Genomic DNA, 16,483 nt, shown 5'->3' on the forward strand with positions numbered 1-16,483 from the left:
GAACATGGTCAAGATGTTAAAATGTTCATAAATGACCAGCATGGTCAAATAATAATAATCATAGTAGTTGTCGAGGGTGCAACAAGCACGTCCGGTGAACAGGTCAGGGTTCCATAGCCGCAGGCAGAACAGTTGAAACTGGAGCAGCAGCACGGCCAGGTGGACTGGGGACAGCAAGGAGTCATCATACCAGGTAGTCCTGAGGCATGGTCCTAGGGCTCAGGTCCTCCGAGAGAAAGACAGAAAGAGAGAATTAGAGAGAGCATATTTAAATTCACACAGGACACCGGATAAGACAAGAGAAATACTCCAGATGTAACAGACTGACCCTAGCCCCCGACACATAAACTACTGCAGCATAAATACTGGAGGCTGAGACAGGAGGGATCAGAAGACACTGTGGCCCCATCCGATGATACCCCCGGACAGGGCCAAACAGGCAGGATATAACCCCACCCACTTTGCCAAAGCACAGCCCCCACACCACTAGAGGGATGTCTCCAACTACCAACTTACCGTCCTAAGACAAGGCCGAGTATAGCCCACAACGATCTCCGCCATGGCACAACCCAAGGGGGGGCGCCAACCCAGACAGGAATACCACGTCAGTGACTCAACCCACTCAAGTGACGCACCCCTCCCATGGACGGCATGGAAGAACACCAGTAAGCCAGTGACTCAGCCCCTGTAAAAGGGTTAGAGGCAGAGAATCCCAGTGGAAAGAGGGGAACCGGCAAGGCAGAGACAGCAAGGGCGGTTCGTTGCTCCAGAGCCTTTCCGTTCACCTTCACACTCCTGGGCCAGACTATACTTAATCATAGGACCAACTGAAGAGATAAGTCTTCAGTAAAGACTTAAAGGTTGAGACTGAGTCTGCGTCTCTCACATTGGTAGGCAGACCATTCCATAAAAATTGAGCTCTATAGGAGAAAGCCCTACCTCCAGCCGTTTGCTTAGAAATTCTAGGGACAATTAGGAGGCCTGCGTCTTGTGACCGTAGCGTACGTGTAGGTATGTACGGCAGGACCAAATTGGAAAGATAGGTAGGAGCAAGCCCATGTAATGCTTTGTAGGTTAGCAGTAAAACCTTGAAATCAGCTCTTGCCTTAACAGGAAGCCAGTGTAGGGAGGCTAGCACTGGAGTAATATGATCAAATTTTTTGGTTCTAGTCAGGATTCTAGCAGCCGTATTTAGCACTAACTGAAGTTTGTTTAGTGCTTTATCCGGGTAGCCGGAAAATAGAGCATTGCAGTAGTCCAGCCTAGAAGTAACAAAAGCATGGATTAATTTTTCTGCGTCATTTTTGGACAGAAAGTTTCTGATTTTTGCAATGTTACGTAGATGGAAAAAAGCTGTCCTTGAAACAGTCTTGATATGTTCTTCAAAAGAGAGATCAGGGTCCAGAGTAACGCCGAGGTCCTTCACAGTTTTATTTGAGACGACTGTACAACCATCCAGATTAATTGTCAGATTCAACAGAAGATCTCTTTGTTTCTTGGGACCTAGAACAAGCATCTCTGTTTTGTCCGAGTTTAAAAGTAGAAAGTTTGCAGCCATCCAGTTCTTTATGTCAGAAACACAGGCTTCTAGCGAGGGCAATTTTGGGGCTTCACCATGTTTCATTGAAATGTACAGCTGTGTGTCGTCCGCATAGCAGTGAAATTTAACATTATGTTTTCGAATGACATCCCCAAGAGGTAAAATATATAGTGAAAACAATAGTGGTCCTAAAACGGAACCTTGAGGAACACCGAAATTTACAATTGATTTGTCAGAGGACAAACCATTCACAGAGACAAACTGATATCTTTCCGACAGATAAGATCTAAACCAGGCCAGAACTTGTCCATGTAGACCAATTTGGGTTTCCAATCTCTCCAAAATAATGTGGTGATCGATGGTATCAAAAGCGGCACTAAGATCTAGGAGCACGAGGACAGATGCAGAGCCTCGGTCTGACGTCATTAAAAGGTCATTTACCACCTTCACAAGTGCAGTCTCAGTGCTATGATGGGGTCTAAAACCAGACTGAAGCGTTTCGTATACATTGTTTGTCTTCAGGAAGGCAGTGAGTTGCTGTGCAACAGCTTTTTCTAAAATTTTTGAGAGGAATGGAAGATTCGAAATAGGCCGATAGTTTTTTATAATTTCTGGATCAAGATTCGGCTTTTTCAAGAGAGGCTTTATTACTGCCACTTTTAGTGAGCTTGGTACACATCCGGTGGATAGAGAGCCGTTTATTATGTTCAACATAGGAGGGCCAAGCACAGGAAGCAGCTCTTTCAGTAGTTTAGTTGGAATAGGGTCCAGTATGCAGCTTGAGGGTTTGGAGGCCATGATTATTTTCATCATTGTTTCAAGAGATATAGTACTAAAACACTTTAGTATCTCCCTTGATCCTAGGTCCTGGCAGAGTTGTGTAGACTCAGGACAATGGAACTTTGGAGGAATACCCAGATTTAAAGAGGAGTCTGTAATTTGCTTTCTAATGATCATGATCTTTTCCTCAAAGAAGTTCATAAATGTATTACTGCTGAAGTGAAAGCCATCCTCCATTTGCGAAGGCTGCTTTTTAGTTAGCTTTGCGACAGTATCAAAAAGAAATTTCGGATCGTTCTTATTTTCCTCAATTAAGTTGGAAAAATAGGATGTCCTGGTCTGGACACTGCTTAACTGGAGAACTGGAGTTTTTCCACTGGGAAAATGTATTCTGCTGCTCAGATGTTTGGGGAGGGTGCGATAACTGAAGATGTAACTCTATTCTTGTTACTCTAATAATTCCCCTTGTTGTTAAAGGGATCATTGAATGCGTCTGACATGGTAATCTGTTGTGGGCTTTCTCTAGATTTCTATCTTAGTTTAGGGACGTGTGATGGAATTTGACAACCGTTTTAGACCAGGGTTGTGTTCAGTAGGGCATACTGTAGCAAAAATGTATTTCAATCGAAAACAAAATTCTGTGTTCTTACAGGGACAGTTTAGGTCTCTCTCTGTTTCAAAAATATTTTCTTCCTACTGCACATGGCCCAACTTTCTGGGAAGCCATCTGTCAAAATTACTCAGATATATCTTTTACACTTTTAATTAGCCAGTGTCATACATGTTTTATTATGGAAATTACATATCTAAGGAAATTAATCTATTTTGCAGTGTTCATATTTCCACTAATAATAAAAAGATAAGTCATTGAATATTTTTTTTGTTATCAGTGTTATTATTATGACTTTACATCACCCACTTTAGAGTAGACTATTTTGCTTATCTGCTCTCTTTCCTCATCTCCTTTCCTTCCCAACAAGGAAAGTAAAAAAATAGACTGGAAGTGACGCAGGTACATTCCCTCCATTTGACGGAAGTGGGTGAGAGGCTGAAAGCTGTGGTTAGCTTTTTCAGCGTGAGAGAGCTGTTTGTGTTTTGAAGGCATTCGTCGTCAAAGGAGGTTTCCACTTCCTAGATTTCAATCGACATCAAGCTGAAATTACTCTGGGTATGGCGATAGTGAATGCGCTTTCAAGCATGTAACAAATCAAATGGAAACGTGACAGCACGTATTGACAGCAAGTATGGCGTTTTGTAGCTAGCTATCTGATATTCTGAAGGGCCTTAGCTACAACTAGCATATCACCGCATCAGACACGCTGGAATGTTCTGCCAAGCTCAATACTTCAACCTGTTTCAGATATGACATGCTGCTATTTAACAGGAAAGTTATAAAAGTGAGTTGTCGGCTAGATAGCTACGGATGATGACAGGACGTCGTTGGTGTAAACAGCTCGCTAACAGCTAGCTAAGCTACATAGGTTTGGGGAAACTAACGCCAGCCTCAAATCCTATCATGCTCGTTTGCTATGTTTAAAAATAAAAGAAACTGGGTGGTTCGAGACCTGAATGCTGATTGGCTGACAGCCGTGGTATATTTAAGCAATAAGGAACGAGGGTGTGTTATCTGGCCAATATACCACGGCTAACGGTTGTTCTGAATCACGACGCAACACGGAATGCCTGGATACAGCTCTAAGCCGTGGTATATTGGCCATATACCACAGACCCCCAAGGTGCCTTATTGCTATTATAAACTGGTTACAAACGTAATTACAACAGTAAGAATACATGTTGTCATACCCGTGGTCTACGGTCTGATATACCATTGCTGTCAGCCAATTAGCATTCAGGGCTGAACCACCAAGTTTATAATTAAGTGATTAATGACCGAGAAGCTGGTGTTTGGAGGCTATTTTGGCATGGGGTGTTGTTAGGGACGAGACAAAGTCTATTTTATACAATGGGTTAGCAACATATTAAAATAATTATTGACATTTTCATTAATGTTATTTTGATGAATTTATTCATACTATTTCGTCCTTCCACAAGATATAGTCCTGACAATGTGTTGCTACCCAAGCTGGCTGGTCTTTCGTTCTATCGGTTCGGTTGCTTGAGACTCGACTCAGTCGTTCAGTCTTTTTGTTCTGTATCAATGGACGCGACCCAGTCATTGTTGTAAATGTACCATTGCCATAGTGGCAGGCAACGTTCTTATCCCTTGCTTGCTAGCTAGCCAACTATGGCTAACTCAGTCAAGTCAAACAGTGCAGCCAGAATAACAACAGTAGCTGCATTTGTTTAAGCTGCTTTCTAGTGACATTTATTTGGATACATCCATAGCAATGAGCAAATGAGACTGATTTCGCCTGGCATAGAAAATGTGCTCTCTCGTTGTTCATAGGAGCTAGCCAACAACACAGCTAACACAATCACTTCAAACTGAAGCTGGAAAGTGTAAACTAGCTGCACTTTGTTTTGTTGTAGCTTTTTCAATTGACATTTCTTTGTGTATATATATGTAAAAACAATGCCATCTGATTCATGATTTCGACTGGCTGAGAAACACTGTCTCTCGTCCCGACTCTTGGCATTCCCATTAAAATGGGAAAGCTGGGACTCCCAATCACGTCCGGTTGTGATACAGCCTGTAATCGAACCAGGATCTGTAGTGACGCCTCTAGCACTGAGATGCAGTGCCTTAAACCGCTGCACAACTCGGGAGCCCAGAAATGTGAGATAATGTCTAGATGCTTTTTATAGTGGAGATCAAGTTTACATATTGCCCGGCTGGGTTGATGAGACAGTGGATTGCGTAGTCAGATGGAACAGAGTAAATGGGCGTTTTAACGTCATAGATTTAGCTGGTGGTAATTTGTGGAATAGACACCGGCTGGAAAGCGGTTTTAACCAATGAGCATTCAGGATTAGAAGCACCTGTTGTATAACAGACCATATACCACGGGCATGACATTTATTTTTACTGTTCTAATTTCGTTGGTAACCAGTTTATAATAGCAATAAAGCACCTTGTGGGTCTGTGGTATATGGCCAATATACCATGGCTAAGGGCTGTATCCAGGCATTCCGTGTTGAGTTGTGATTCAGAACAACCATTAGACGTGGTATATTGGCCACATACCACACCCCATCTGGCCTTATTGCTTAGTATAGAATATTAGATGAAAGACCACTAACTCATGCTAAATAGTCACAAATAGCTAGCTAGCCAGCAAAATGTCATCATAGCTAAGATTGCAGGTAATGTGGTCTCTAGCAAAATCAGCAGCTGCCAGGGAAACGTTTATCACCATTCATCAATATCTAGCTTCTAGTAACTTCCTTTCTCTGTAATTCCTTTAGATTCTAGCTAGCTACTGTCTTCTACTTGATAAACAACGTCCCTGCCTCGAACTGTCAACACCTTCATCGAGCACCAACTAGCTACATCTCTCCTGGGTGCAGTCTGGCCAAGAAAATAATGTCCTACAGTTGAAGATGGGAGGTAGTGGCTCCAAAACCAAAGGTTATTGGCCTTTTGCTGGTTCAGGCAGTGTTGATGGTGATCCAACCAAAGAGGGAGTCGACGAACAGTCGCTGGCGAGGCTCCGAAGTTTCCGATGTGCGACGCCCTTCGTGTTTACCAGACGAAGGTAAATATAGCATCATAAGTAGCAATAGTGTATTCTGACTTTTTCCACATTTTGTTACGTTAGACTTATTCTAAAATAGATCTTTAAATTCCCTCCTCAATCTACACACACAATACCCCATATGACAAAGCAATAACAGGTTTTTAGAAATTGTAGCATACCCTGTCTTCTTGGGTATGACTCTACAAGCTTGGCACACCAGTATTTGGGGTGTTTCTCCCATTCTTCTCTGCAGATCCTCTCAAGCTCTGTCAGGTTGGATGGTGAGTGTCGCTGTGCAGCTATTTTTAGGTCTCTGAGACTTGTCCCGAAACCACTCCTGCGTTGTCTTGGCTGTGTGCTTAGGGTCATTGTCCTGTTGGAAGGTGAACCTTCGCCCCAGTCTGAGTTCTTGAGCGCTCTGGAGCAGGTTTTCACCAAGGATCTCTCTCTGTACTTTGCTCGAATCATCTTTCCCTCGATCCTGACTAGTCTCCCAGTCCTTGCCACTGAAAAGAGTGTGCAAAGCTGTCATTAAGGCAAAGGGTGGCTATTTGAAGAATCTCAAAAACAAAGCAAAATGTATTTTATATAACACTTTTTTGGTTACTACACGATTCCATATGTTACTTCATAGTTTTGATGTCTTCACTATTATCCAACAATGTAGAAAATAAAGAAAAGCCCTTGAATGAGTAGGTGTTCTAAAATTTGACCGGTAGTGTATCTGTGGACAACACCTACTCTGATTTAATCACACTGTAACACTATTAATTGGTATATACAGCATCAAACTAATGCTTGCAAAATCATTTAAATGGTCCTTACAAGAAAGAATGTTGAATAAAATGACATTTAAACTTACTCTACTGGTTGTCTGTGTGGTTTGATCTTCAGCTGCTTGAAATTGGACCAAATATCTACAGGAAAGTATTGTTTACTCAACTTTTTAGAGAGCCAGTAGGTGTATGGTTCAGTTCAGCACCAAAGTAAAGTTTGTTTTATGTTGGATATTTGGTTTTCTCTTGTCAATAGCTATTGAACCAAGCATGCCATGACAATTAACATTTATATATTCTGAATCGGGAGGATGGAGAACAATTGAAATTTGCATACAAAAAAAGGTGTTGACTCCTTCCTCCCCTAATTCAGACTGTACAATTGTTCATTGTCATGGAATGCTTGGTTCAATAGCTATTGATGAGAGAACAGAATATCGAATATAAAACAAACTTTCCTTGGTACTGAACTGAAACAACCCGGCTCTCTAAAAAGTTGTGATAAACAATACTTTCCTGTGGATATTTTGTCTAAAATTTCAAGCACCTGAAGAATAAACCTCACAGACAATTGGTAGAGTAAGATTATATTATATTCAACATTCTGGCTTGTAAGGAACATTGACATGATTTTGCAGGCATTAGTCTAAGGCTGTATATACCAATTAATTGTGTATTACAGCCTGATTAATCAGACTAGACCACACCCAGCAGTAACCCTTATGTCTTATCTGCTTTCAGCTCCCTGTACTTTGATGAGGATGGAGACCTGGCCCACGAGTTCTATGAGGAGACGGTTGTGACGAAGAACGGCCGCAAGAGGGCCAAACTGAAGAAGATCCAGAAAAACCTCATACCGCAGGTAACAGCCCCCTCTGTCAGGTAACAGCCCCCTCTGTCAGGTAACAGCCCCCTCTGTCAGGTAACAGCCCCCTCTGTCAGGTAACAGCCCCCTCTGTCAGGTAACAGCCCCCTCTGTCAGGTAACAGCCCCCTCTGTCAGGTAACAGCCCCCTCTGTCAGGTAACAGCCCCCTCTGTCAGGTAACAGCCCCCATTTGGAATACAAAATTCAGGGGTGTATTTGCTAGCAACCAAATGGAAGCAAACAGGAATTTCCCTGTTTCACCCTATCTGAATTTGTCCAATAGAAACTCTATTGGATACCCCAATAGAAACTCTATTGGACACCCCCCTAATATGCATGATGAAAATTGTCCCACCCCCACACAAGTATATCCGATATGGCGAAATCCAATATCCTGATCTCACACCTGAATGTTTAGGTAACTAATGAATGATCATGTGCTTTAGTTTTAGTTGTGTTCATCATTCTGTCTCTTTCGTTTTTTTCCCATATAGGGAACCATAACCCTGGAGCACCCCAGCATCCATGTGGATTTCCCTGTCGTTCTCTGTGAGGTTTGATGAAGCCTGGAGCCACGTTTTGAGACCAGACTCAGACTAGCCAATGTGTCAACTCCGTCCCCCTGTTTCCCTCTCCACCTATACTTTACCCTGAAGCCCTCCACCTACCCTCTAAACCACCGTGGTCTCCCTGTGATGATGTTTGGCCGGAGCCCTGACCTGTGATGATAGACAGGCTGTCTAAACACATGATTGTGTTGAGCCCCTGCATGTGGACTCTGTAAAATGTGGCCTGTGTGCAGTCACGTTACACAAAGTAGTAAGTGGCCACTTACGGAGACCGTCGATGATCTGTGAAACACGTCAGTTAAGATGGCTGAAGACATAATTATGCTCCCGTTACCCTCAACCTATTCAATATATACAGTATGTGTGTTAGTGGATATGGAATGAAGTGTGACAACAGCTTGTCTGCCTGTCTCACAGCAGCAGTGTGTTCTGGTAGGAGGATCCATTGTACTTTGTAAGGAGAATGTATTGGGACAATTTGAGTTGAACCATGGGCTGTTAAGTAGAATAGTGTCTCTCAGAATAGGCCGGCAATCCTATATCTTTAAACCCCGCCCTAGAGTTAATTTACCATCTGTACGTATTAAGGGGTGATATTTTCCGATACCTGTTCAGTCTTCAGAGCTTCCAGAGTAATGATAGGGCTTCAACTGTTAGGGCCATATCCTGAGGTCAGAGATATAGGAATATTTAATGCACATTTTATGTTTACAAGTAAAAAGAAAAACGCCATGGCTTGATATAATTTCCACCATGCATGATGATGGCTCTGCTTCTGTCATTTCCCTATGATGGAGCTAGACAATTGGTGGCCAATGTGATCTAAGCTGATCTTAATGTGATGTGTTGTGATGTTTGACTGGCCGTGGTGATCATGGTGTCAAGACCAGGGCTTGTAGTTATGAAACGTCTGAGTATGCGCTGATCTAGAATCAGTTTTAACCTTTGAGCTCATCATAGTGAATCACATTAACATTAAAGGGACTGGGGGGGGTCTGATCCTAGATCGGCAATCCTACTGAATTGCTTTTTTTTTTAGTACAGGCCCAGGCCTCAGACACATGTACAGAGAAGCAAGAACTTTAGTCCCCCTGGGAAAGTCCTCTGTTCCTTCACTGCTTTAGCGCGATACATTTCACTGTTAATTTATTATAACTGTTACAATGGCATTGTTTTTAATTACAACTCAAAATGTATCTGGTCGTGGTCCCTTTGTCTTCTACACACCATTACACAAACTGATGTCTCCCTCTTTCAACTGTGGAATTTCTCTGTTCTCTTCTCCCCACGTCTGTGTTCATGGATAGTGTTATGGAATAGGTTACTTAGTTTCGACAGCACACTACAGCTCACTACCACTTCCACACTGCCAGGGGGCAGCAGTAACCTTGTCCAGCTGTTGAGCCTTGTTGATAAGCACATCAGGTGCTGCCAATTCAGGTGGTCATTAGTCAGTGTCCCAGCTTGAGAGCCATGAGGCTGCTGGGTTGGTTTGGTGGCCATGAGGCCTTTTGTTTTTATGTAGGCTCTTTAGTTGAGGTATGCCTGTTTTTAGTTTTTTATACTTTTGTTTCCATCACCATCTGAACATAATAATCCGCTTGGGCTCGCTGACCCAAAGGAGTCAAGTCAGAGCTGGACCTAAGGCAAGGTTGCTGTCTCCCTGGGCACATGTGCACCCAGCACGGTCCTCAAACACTGATTTCTCATACAATGAACAAAAATAAACCCAACATGTAAAGTGTTGGTCCCATGTTTCATGAGCTTAAATAAAAAATCGCATAAATGTTCCATATGCACACAAAGCTTATTTCTCTCGTTCTGTGCACAAATGTGTTTACATTGCTGTTAGTGAGCATTTCTCCTTAGCAAAGATAATCCATCCACCTGACCCGTGTGGCATATAAAGAAGCTGATTAGACAGAATGATCATTACACAGGTGCACCTTGTGCTTGGGACAAAAGGTCACTTTAAAATGTGCAGTTTTGTCACAACACAATGCCCATGATTAATTGAATGTTAATTTCTCTACCATGAGCTGCCTCCACTGTTGTATTAGAGAATTTGGCAGTATTTCCAATTAGCCTCACAACCGCAGACCACGTGCAACCATTTCAGCCCAGGACCTCCACATCTGGCTTTTTCACCTGCGGGATCGTCTGAGGTGGGGTGTGGGTGTGCTGAGGAGTATTTCTGTCTACTAAAGCCCTTTTGTGGGGAAAAACTAATTCTGATTGACTGGGCCTGGCTCCCCAGTGAATGGGCCTGGCTGCCAAGTGGGTAGGCCTATGCCCTCCAAAGCCCACCCATGGCTGCACCCTTGCACAGTCATGTGAAATCCATAGATTAGGGCCTAATGAATTTATTTCTCTTGACTGATTTCCTTATATGAACTGTAACTCAGTAAAATCTTTGAAATTGTTGCATGTTGCATTTACTTTTGTTCAGTATATAAACACACACATTCAATCATGTTATAGATCATGTAACTAGGCCTAAGACCCCTATACAAAGCCAGTGCAACAATATCCATAGGCTAGTTATTTTTGTAACAATAGTTGTGCCTGATTCAGCCACAAGGGGGAGTATTTGTCACTTGATTCTGCAGAACCTTTGATCTTTGCCCTTTAGCCTCCCGTACTAGTGATTGGCTCAAGCTTTTCCCCTAGCGACCCCAACAGAAAGGTGATTCCCTCTGCCCAATACATCATTGTACTGACCAACTGATGAGAGCATTGCTCCAAGGGAAATTTTCAGACGCTGTACAGATGATTACTTTATCAGCCAGTCATATTGAAATGGTGGAAGCCTGCCCTATCTAACGGGTGTATACTTCCAGACCTCTCCCTAAAGTGGAAAAGATCAACATTGGGCCAGAGCACGTTCATGTTCACAGCGGCACAATCTATTGAATCACCATGTCCACAGACACACCTCTCTAGCCTGCCTCTCAGGGGGATGTTCATTTAATTTCAGAGTCCCCATTGGCTACTCACCCACACACGGGTCCCCTATAGTCTCTAATTTCCTTCTGAGGACAGACTCTGAGCTCCCTGCAGACAGCAAGATAGGTTTAATTGGGTAAGAGGTGGGAGTTTCTAATTTTATAATCTACGCCATATGGGCCCATCATGTCTGTCTGTTTTATGGGCTTTTGTCTGATAAATTGCTTCTTGTATCCTCAGTTAACTCTGAGCTCCATGGAAGAGGTATACATGGTGGTAAAATCTAGCTAGACATGACGGGAGCCTTCTAATGTAAATGTCTCTATTGTAAATAGAAGGCTCTGGATATGACTGTGCTTGAGTTCTGCAATGTCAAGCCATATTATTAAAAAATCATTTTACACTGCTAGGAAAGTGATTGGGCGTGTTTGACATTGCAGCCGATGTGATGCATTTTCAGTCAATTGTGACTGAATGATCTACAAATAATATTGAGTAATTATTTATGATGCAAGGTGATTTGTAGATCAGTCAGTCGGCAGTCTCCTGCAAGGCTGGCTGCAGTTTGGAACAAGCCCAGTATCTCATTGTTAGACAACCAGGGTGGTACAGTGTCAGGGAGGAGAGAATGGAGTTCAGCAGTCATGTGAGGGTGTGTTTCTACATATTATAAATAACTTCTAAAGTGGTCCTTCCGCTCTGTCACTATTCTAGGTTGGAGGGTGTGTGTGTGTGTGTGTGTGTGTGTTTTACAGATAGCATGCCGTTCTGTTGTAAATTGTGTTTGTCTGATTGCTAGCAGATGACCCACAGTACTTACACTGTGACTTCATTCAACTTCAGAGCAGTGGATAGATGCCACAGAGGCTGCTTCTGCTGCAGTTTCGCTACCACTGATCTGAGCATGTGTAGTCTGGGGTACACTACTTGAAAAGTTGTAATTGTCATCCACTAAATTGTGTTTATGAAAGTGAATTGTAGATATTGCATAGAGCTTTGTTTCACTAAGATTACTAAAGGCACTACTTCAAACATTATTTCACACAGAGGTTAACATTAGATCTGGTTGACAGGCTTGAGAGACATTGTTTTGCGTCTCACATTATACAACTATTGAAGGCTGTGAAGCTCTGTGTTCACACGAGTGTGAGTCTGTGTGTGTGTCCTTGACCTTGGCACATTTGGCAGCTGTAGATTGCGCCCAGGGCACTACCACTATGTTCAGCAACAGTATGTGGCATGTCCTTGGCCCTGGTGTCACACTGGCGGTACTCTGCTGATGTGTGGTCGTCTTTGTCACGCTGTCGTTGCAGCCACATTCCACCAATGTTTCTGTTGTTATGGAAGGCGTCTTCCTGTCCCCCGTCCTCTATGGGTCTGGACATGCTAAGAGGGGAAATTGAAACCTGGGAAGGATGTCACTGACGTATACACGGGGTGGAGGAAACGACCCCAACTACACTCTTAGAAAAAAGGCTTCCAAAAGGGTTCTTCAGCTGTCTCCATAGGACAACCATTTTTGGTTCCAGGCAAAACCCTTTTGGATTCAATCTAGAACCCTCTGTGGAAAGGGTTTTACATGAAACCAAAAAGGATTCTTCAAAGGGTTCTCTTATGGGGCCAGACAAAGAACCCTTTTAGGTTCTAGATAGCACCTTTTTTTCTAAGAGTGTACTTCACAGGAAACGACAGAGGCCAACTCTCACCAGGGGTGATTGAGCGGGTATACTGGTCGGTGTGTTGGTGTTCGTGGGGCTACCTTTCACTCTCGTACCTTTTTCCTATTTATTACTCATGAGGAAGGTGGGTCGTTCCACCTCCAAAAACCACAAGAAAGAGGTTTTCTACGGCCACCATCTCAGATTGTTCTGAAATTGTTTCTGTTGTTAGAAACAGTTAAGATTAGCATTCCTGCAACATTATTTTGTTGAAATTTTTCTGAGAAATTAGGTTGATTGCACCCAAATATGCCATTTTAATTTAACCTAACATCCAATTTGGACCAAGCTTTTTTCTAACAGTGAGTTAGACATGAGGAATCCAGAGAAACTGTCAAAAGCCACCCAGAGTCATTGAAGTTGTGTCACGGCTGTCTAGGACCAGTGGAGATGTGGAATCAGGAGCAGGAGACAGAGGGCCGGAGCAACTGTGTTTTAATAATAATAGCAAACGCAATAGCCGTAGGGCACAGGGCGCGTGGCGAAGTCCGCCAGGGGAAAACACATTCCCAAAATAAGCGCAGCCCGGGAATATAATGGACAATAACAGCTTATACTCGCAACTGTCCTGAGTGGACAATAAACAATCCCGCACGAGAACCCCAACTGAAAATACACACTAATTATCCCCCCACTAATGACCAACACAATACAGGTGCGGGATAGACAGACAAAACCAAAATCCCCAGAAACAACGACCGGTGGCAGCTAATAGGCCGGCGACGACGACCGCCGAGCGCCGCCCGACCGAGGAGGGGCGCCACCTTCGTTAGATACTGTGACAAGTTGTTAGGTTTATGTCCCATCCTACATCACCTAACAGCAGAAACAGCACCATCTAGTCAGACCTGGTAATATCAGGATGTAGGATGGGACATAACTTCAATAACTAATTTTTCTGAACAGGGCTCGGGGGAAAATACCAAATTCACTGAGAATACATTACATGAATAACAAATACTCAGAGCCGCAGCTGCATACTAATTCTCCGACATAGAGAACTGATATTGTATACTCATTGTTAGGGTGGTATTGGCGTGGGTGGCTATTAACAATTTCTTTGAATTCCTCATGTCTTACTCACTGTTAGAATTGGATGTTAGGTACTTTATTTATTGAATATTATATTTATCATATAAATGAAAATGGCCAATTTGTGTGCAATCAATTAGCTTAATTTCTCAGAGATCAAATTATATTTCAACAAAATAATGTTGCAGGAATGCTAATCTTATCTGTTTCTAACTACAGAAACGATTTCAGAACAATCTGAGATGGTGGGTGTCATGGCTTGCTGAAATGACATGGAATGACTCAGATGTCTTTTATCACCCTGTTCTTTGCCCATCTGAAAGTGTATGTTGAGTGTGTTTGTTTGCCCTGCAAAGAAGTCTGTGTTATTGTCTGCTTAGAGGATAAAAGAATGCTGTGTCATGGTCCACTTCACTTTATTGCTTTTATACAAGGTTTTATTCTTGTCTTTTCAGCCTACAAAAAACTCTGCGGTGAGTCGCTGTGTGCAGTTTTTTTTATCTCTGTACTTTCCCACAAAGCTACAATAATATTCCAGAGGTTTGGTGAAGGGCTATGCACAGGTGAGATGGAAAGCTTTTTTTTTTTTGGTAGGTTGTGTTCTGAACTTCATAATATTTCTGTGGAGCTTTCAAGAAACCCCAAATTCTCTTTGGGTCCAAAGAAAAGGGATCATGAGTGTCTTATTTGTTCACGTTGGCTTTTATACAAGCATATTGTTTTTATTTCACATATTGTAGGCCTTATTGTGGCAGTCTCAGAGTATTTATGAGGAAACTCAATGCCCATTCACCCTGGAGGACATTTGTCTTTCAGTTTAGGGGAATAACAAGTATTAGTAGAAGAGCTCTTTCTAGCATCACACTTCCGAGAAGGGAACCATTCTTTTTTCTGTCCCTGGCTGTCATATAGCGATGCGCTCACTTCAGAATGTTTTGTATAGTACTTATTGTAATTGTCATTCCAAAGAATTTTGTGTAATGTTGCAATTAGTGAATTACCATGAAACATGTTTGTGGGTGGGACTGGAGCCAACCGAACTGTAAACAAACATAAACACATCAGAAAAGCCAAAGGATAGGAAAGAAAATGAAAGCCAAAGAATGACTAGAAGCTATTTGGAAAGCCAAATGATTCAAGGAGCCATTTTCCACAACCTCGTGTGGTTTTTCTGTTATCCCTGGCCATCGCGTATGTCCTAACAGACCTGTGGTTTTATGGGGATGTAGATTAATGCAGGGTCAAAGGTGACATTCTCCCTGCAGGACAGTCAGACAGGAGTCTTTGAACTGGCCCTGTCTCATCTCGAGTTACCTCTTTAGAGTTGGGAATTCTAACCTGTTACATTGTGCATGAGTGGAATGCAAACCATTTTGATTGGAGGCATCCAGAGGCTCTTCCCAGTTCTATCCTATAGTTATGTAATGTGAAATATGATGGTGGCAAGGAAAGGGATAATTACTACCATCACTAGCAGTATCTACACATTCATAACACAAGCTGAAAGTCTGTACCAAGATAGCCTTGACTCCAGTCGTTCTATGTTTATCCATAGAAACAAACTAGAATATCGTGTGATGTCTGGTAGCACGAGACTAGTACAAAGTTCCTGCTAAACCCTGCATATATTTCAGACTGAGTAACCTGATGAAGGTCAGAACTTGATGATCATAGTTAACATAGTTAATACCGTGATTATTACCCTAATTTTACCCTTATCCATCTCACTTCAGCACCAACCCCACTAACTGGCACTGATGATTATTCACAAGCCTAGCTTCTTAGTTTTGTGACTGTTATTGGCTTTGATCTATGACCTTGCTTTTGCCCAGCGTATAAAAGCAGCTTTTGTTTCTGCCTATACAGGGACACACTAAGGACAGGGTCTATCACGCAATGAGAAAGTGCCTATTATATAGGGCTCTACACAATGCAGCACAAAGTGCCAATGTTCCTACCACAGAGGCCTTTTGTGTCAACAGTCACCCAAAATACCCAATGCAAAGAACATAATGTACATTCATGATCATTTGAATGTACTTTCAGCAGCATTTAAAGTGCTGATTAGACAAAAAACGATGGGTTTCCAGAAACTTTTCATGCTAGCCCCAAGCGTTATCGTGTGTGTGTGTGTGTGTGTGTGTGTGTGTGTGTGTGTGTGTGTGTGTGTGTGTGTGTGTGTGTGTGTGTGTGTGTGTGTGTGTGTGTGTGACCCCAGACATACCCTTCCCCCCAGTACAGGGTCAGAATGAACTTTATACCCTGAGCTGGACAATGGGAGACGCTTGAGGTCGTACTGCAGTCAGATGATCAGTGACAAAAACAAAGGAAACCCCTGACTTCAACACTAAACCCTAACATGTGCCTTATCTCTCTCTCACTCACACACACACACATACATACACAAACACAGGATTTTTGTAGGGTTTGGGCATTTGGGATTGTCTTCTAATAATTAGTCTTGTAAAATAAGTAATTTTTATGCCTCAGAATTGATACCTAGTATAATACCTGATCCAACAACCTGTCCGTTTACCATTAAATTAAGGGATAGGGGGGAATTGACTCTTGTGAGCATGAGAGGGAAGGAAGTACCTTCTGGTTTGTTTGAGCCCTAA

At 42.6% G+C, this 16,483-nt stretch overlaps 1 protein-coding gene across 1 annotated transcript; it reads left to right on the forward strand.

Annotated features, from left to right (window-relative positions):
* Positions 1 to 3,327: 3,327 nt before the first annotated feature.
* On the forward strand, positions 3,328 to 9,365 carry LOC106583437 (tumor suppressor candidate 2). Its single transcript, XM_014167596.2, has 4 exons — positions 3,328 to 3,488; positions 5,687 to 5,976; positions 7,476 to 7,596; positions 8,095 to 9,365. The coding sequence occupies exons 2-4, from the start codon at positions 5,822 to 5,824 to the stop codon at positions 8,158 to 8,160; spliced, it is 342 nt and encodes a 113-aa protein (XP_014023071.1). The 5' UTR covers positions 3,328 to 3,488; positions 5,687 to 5,821; the 3' UTR covers positions 8,161 to 9,365.
* Positions 9,366 to 16,483: the final 7,118 nt, after the last annotated feature.

This window comes from Salmo salar, chromosome ssa22 (assembly GCF_905237065.1).
Source record: "Salmo salar chromosome ssa22, Ssal_v3.1, whole genome shotgun sequence".
Taxonomy (NCBI): Eukaryota; Metazoa; Chordata; class Actinopteri; order Salmoniformes; family Salmonidae; genus Salmo; species Salmo salar.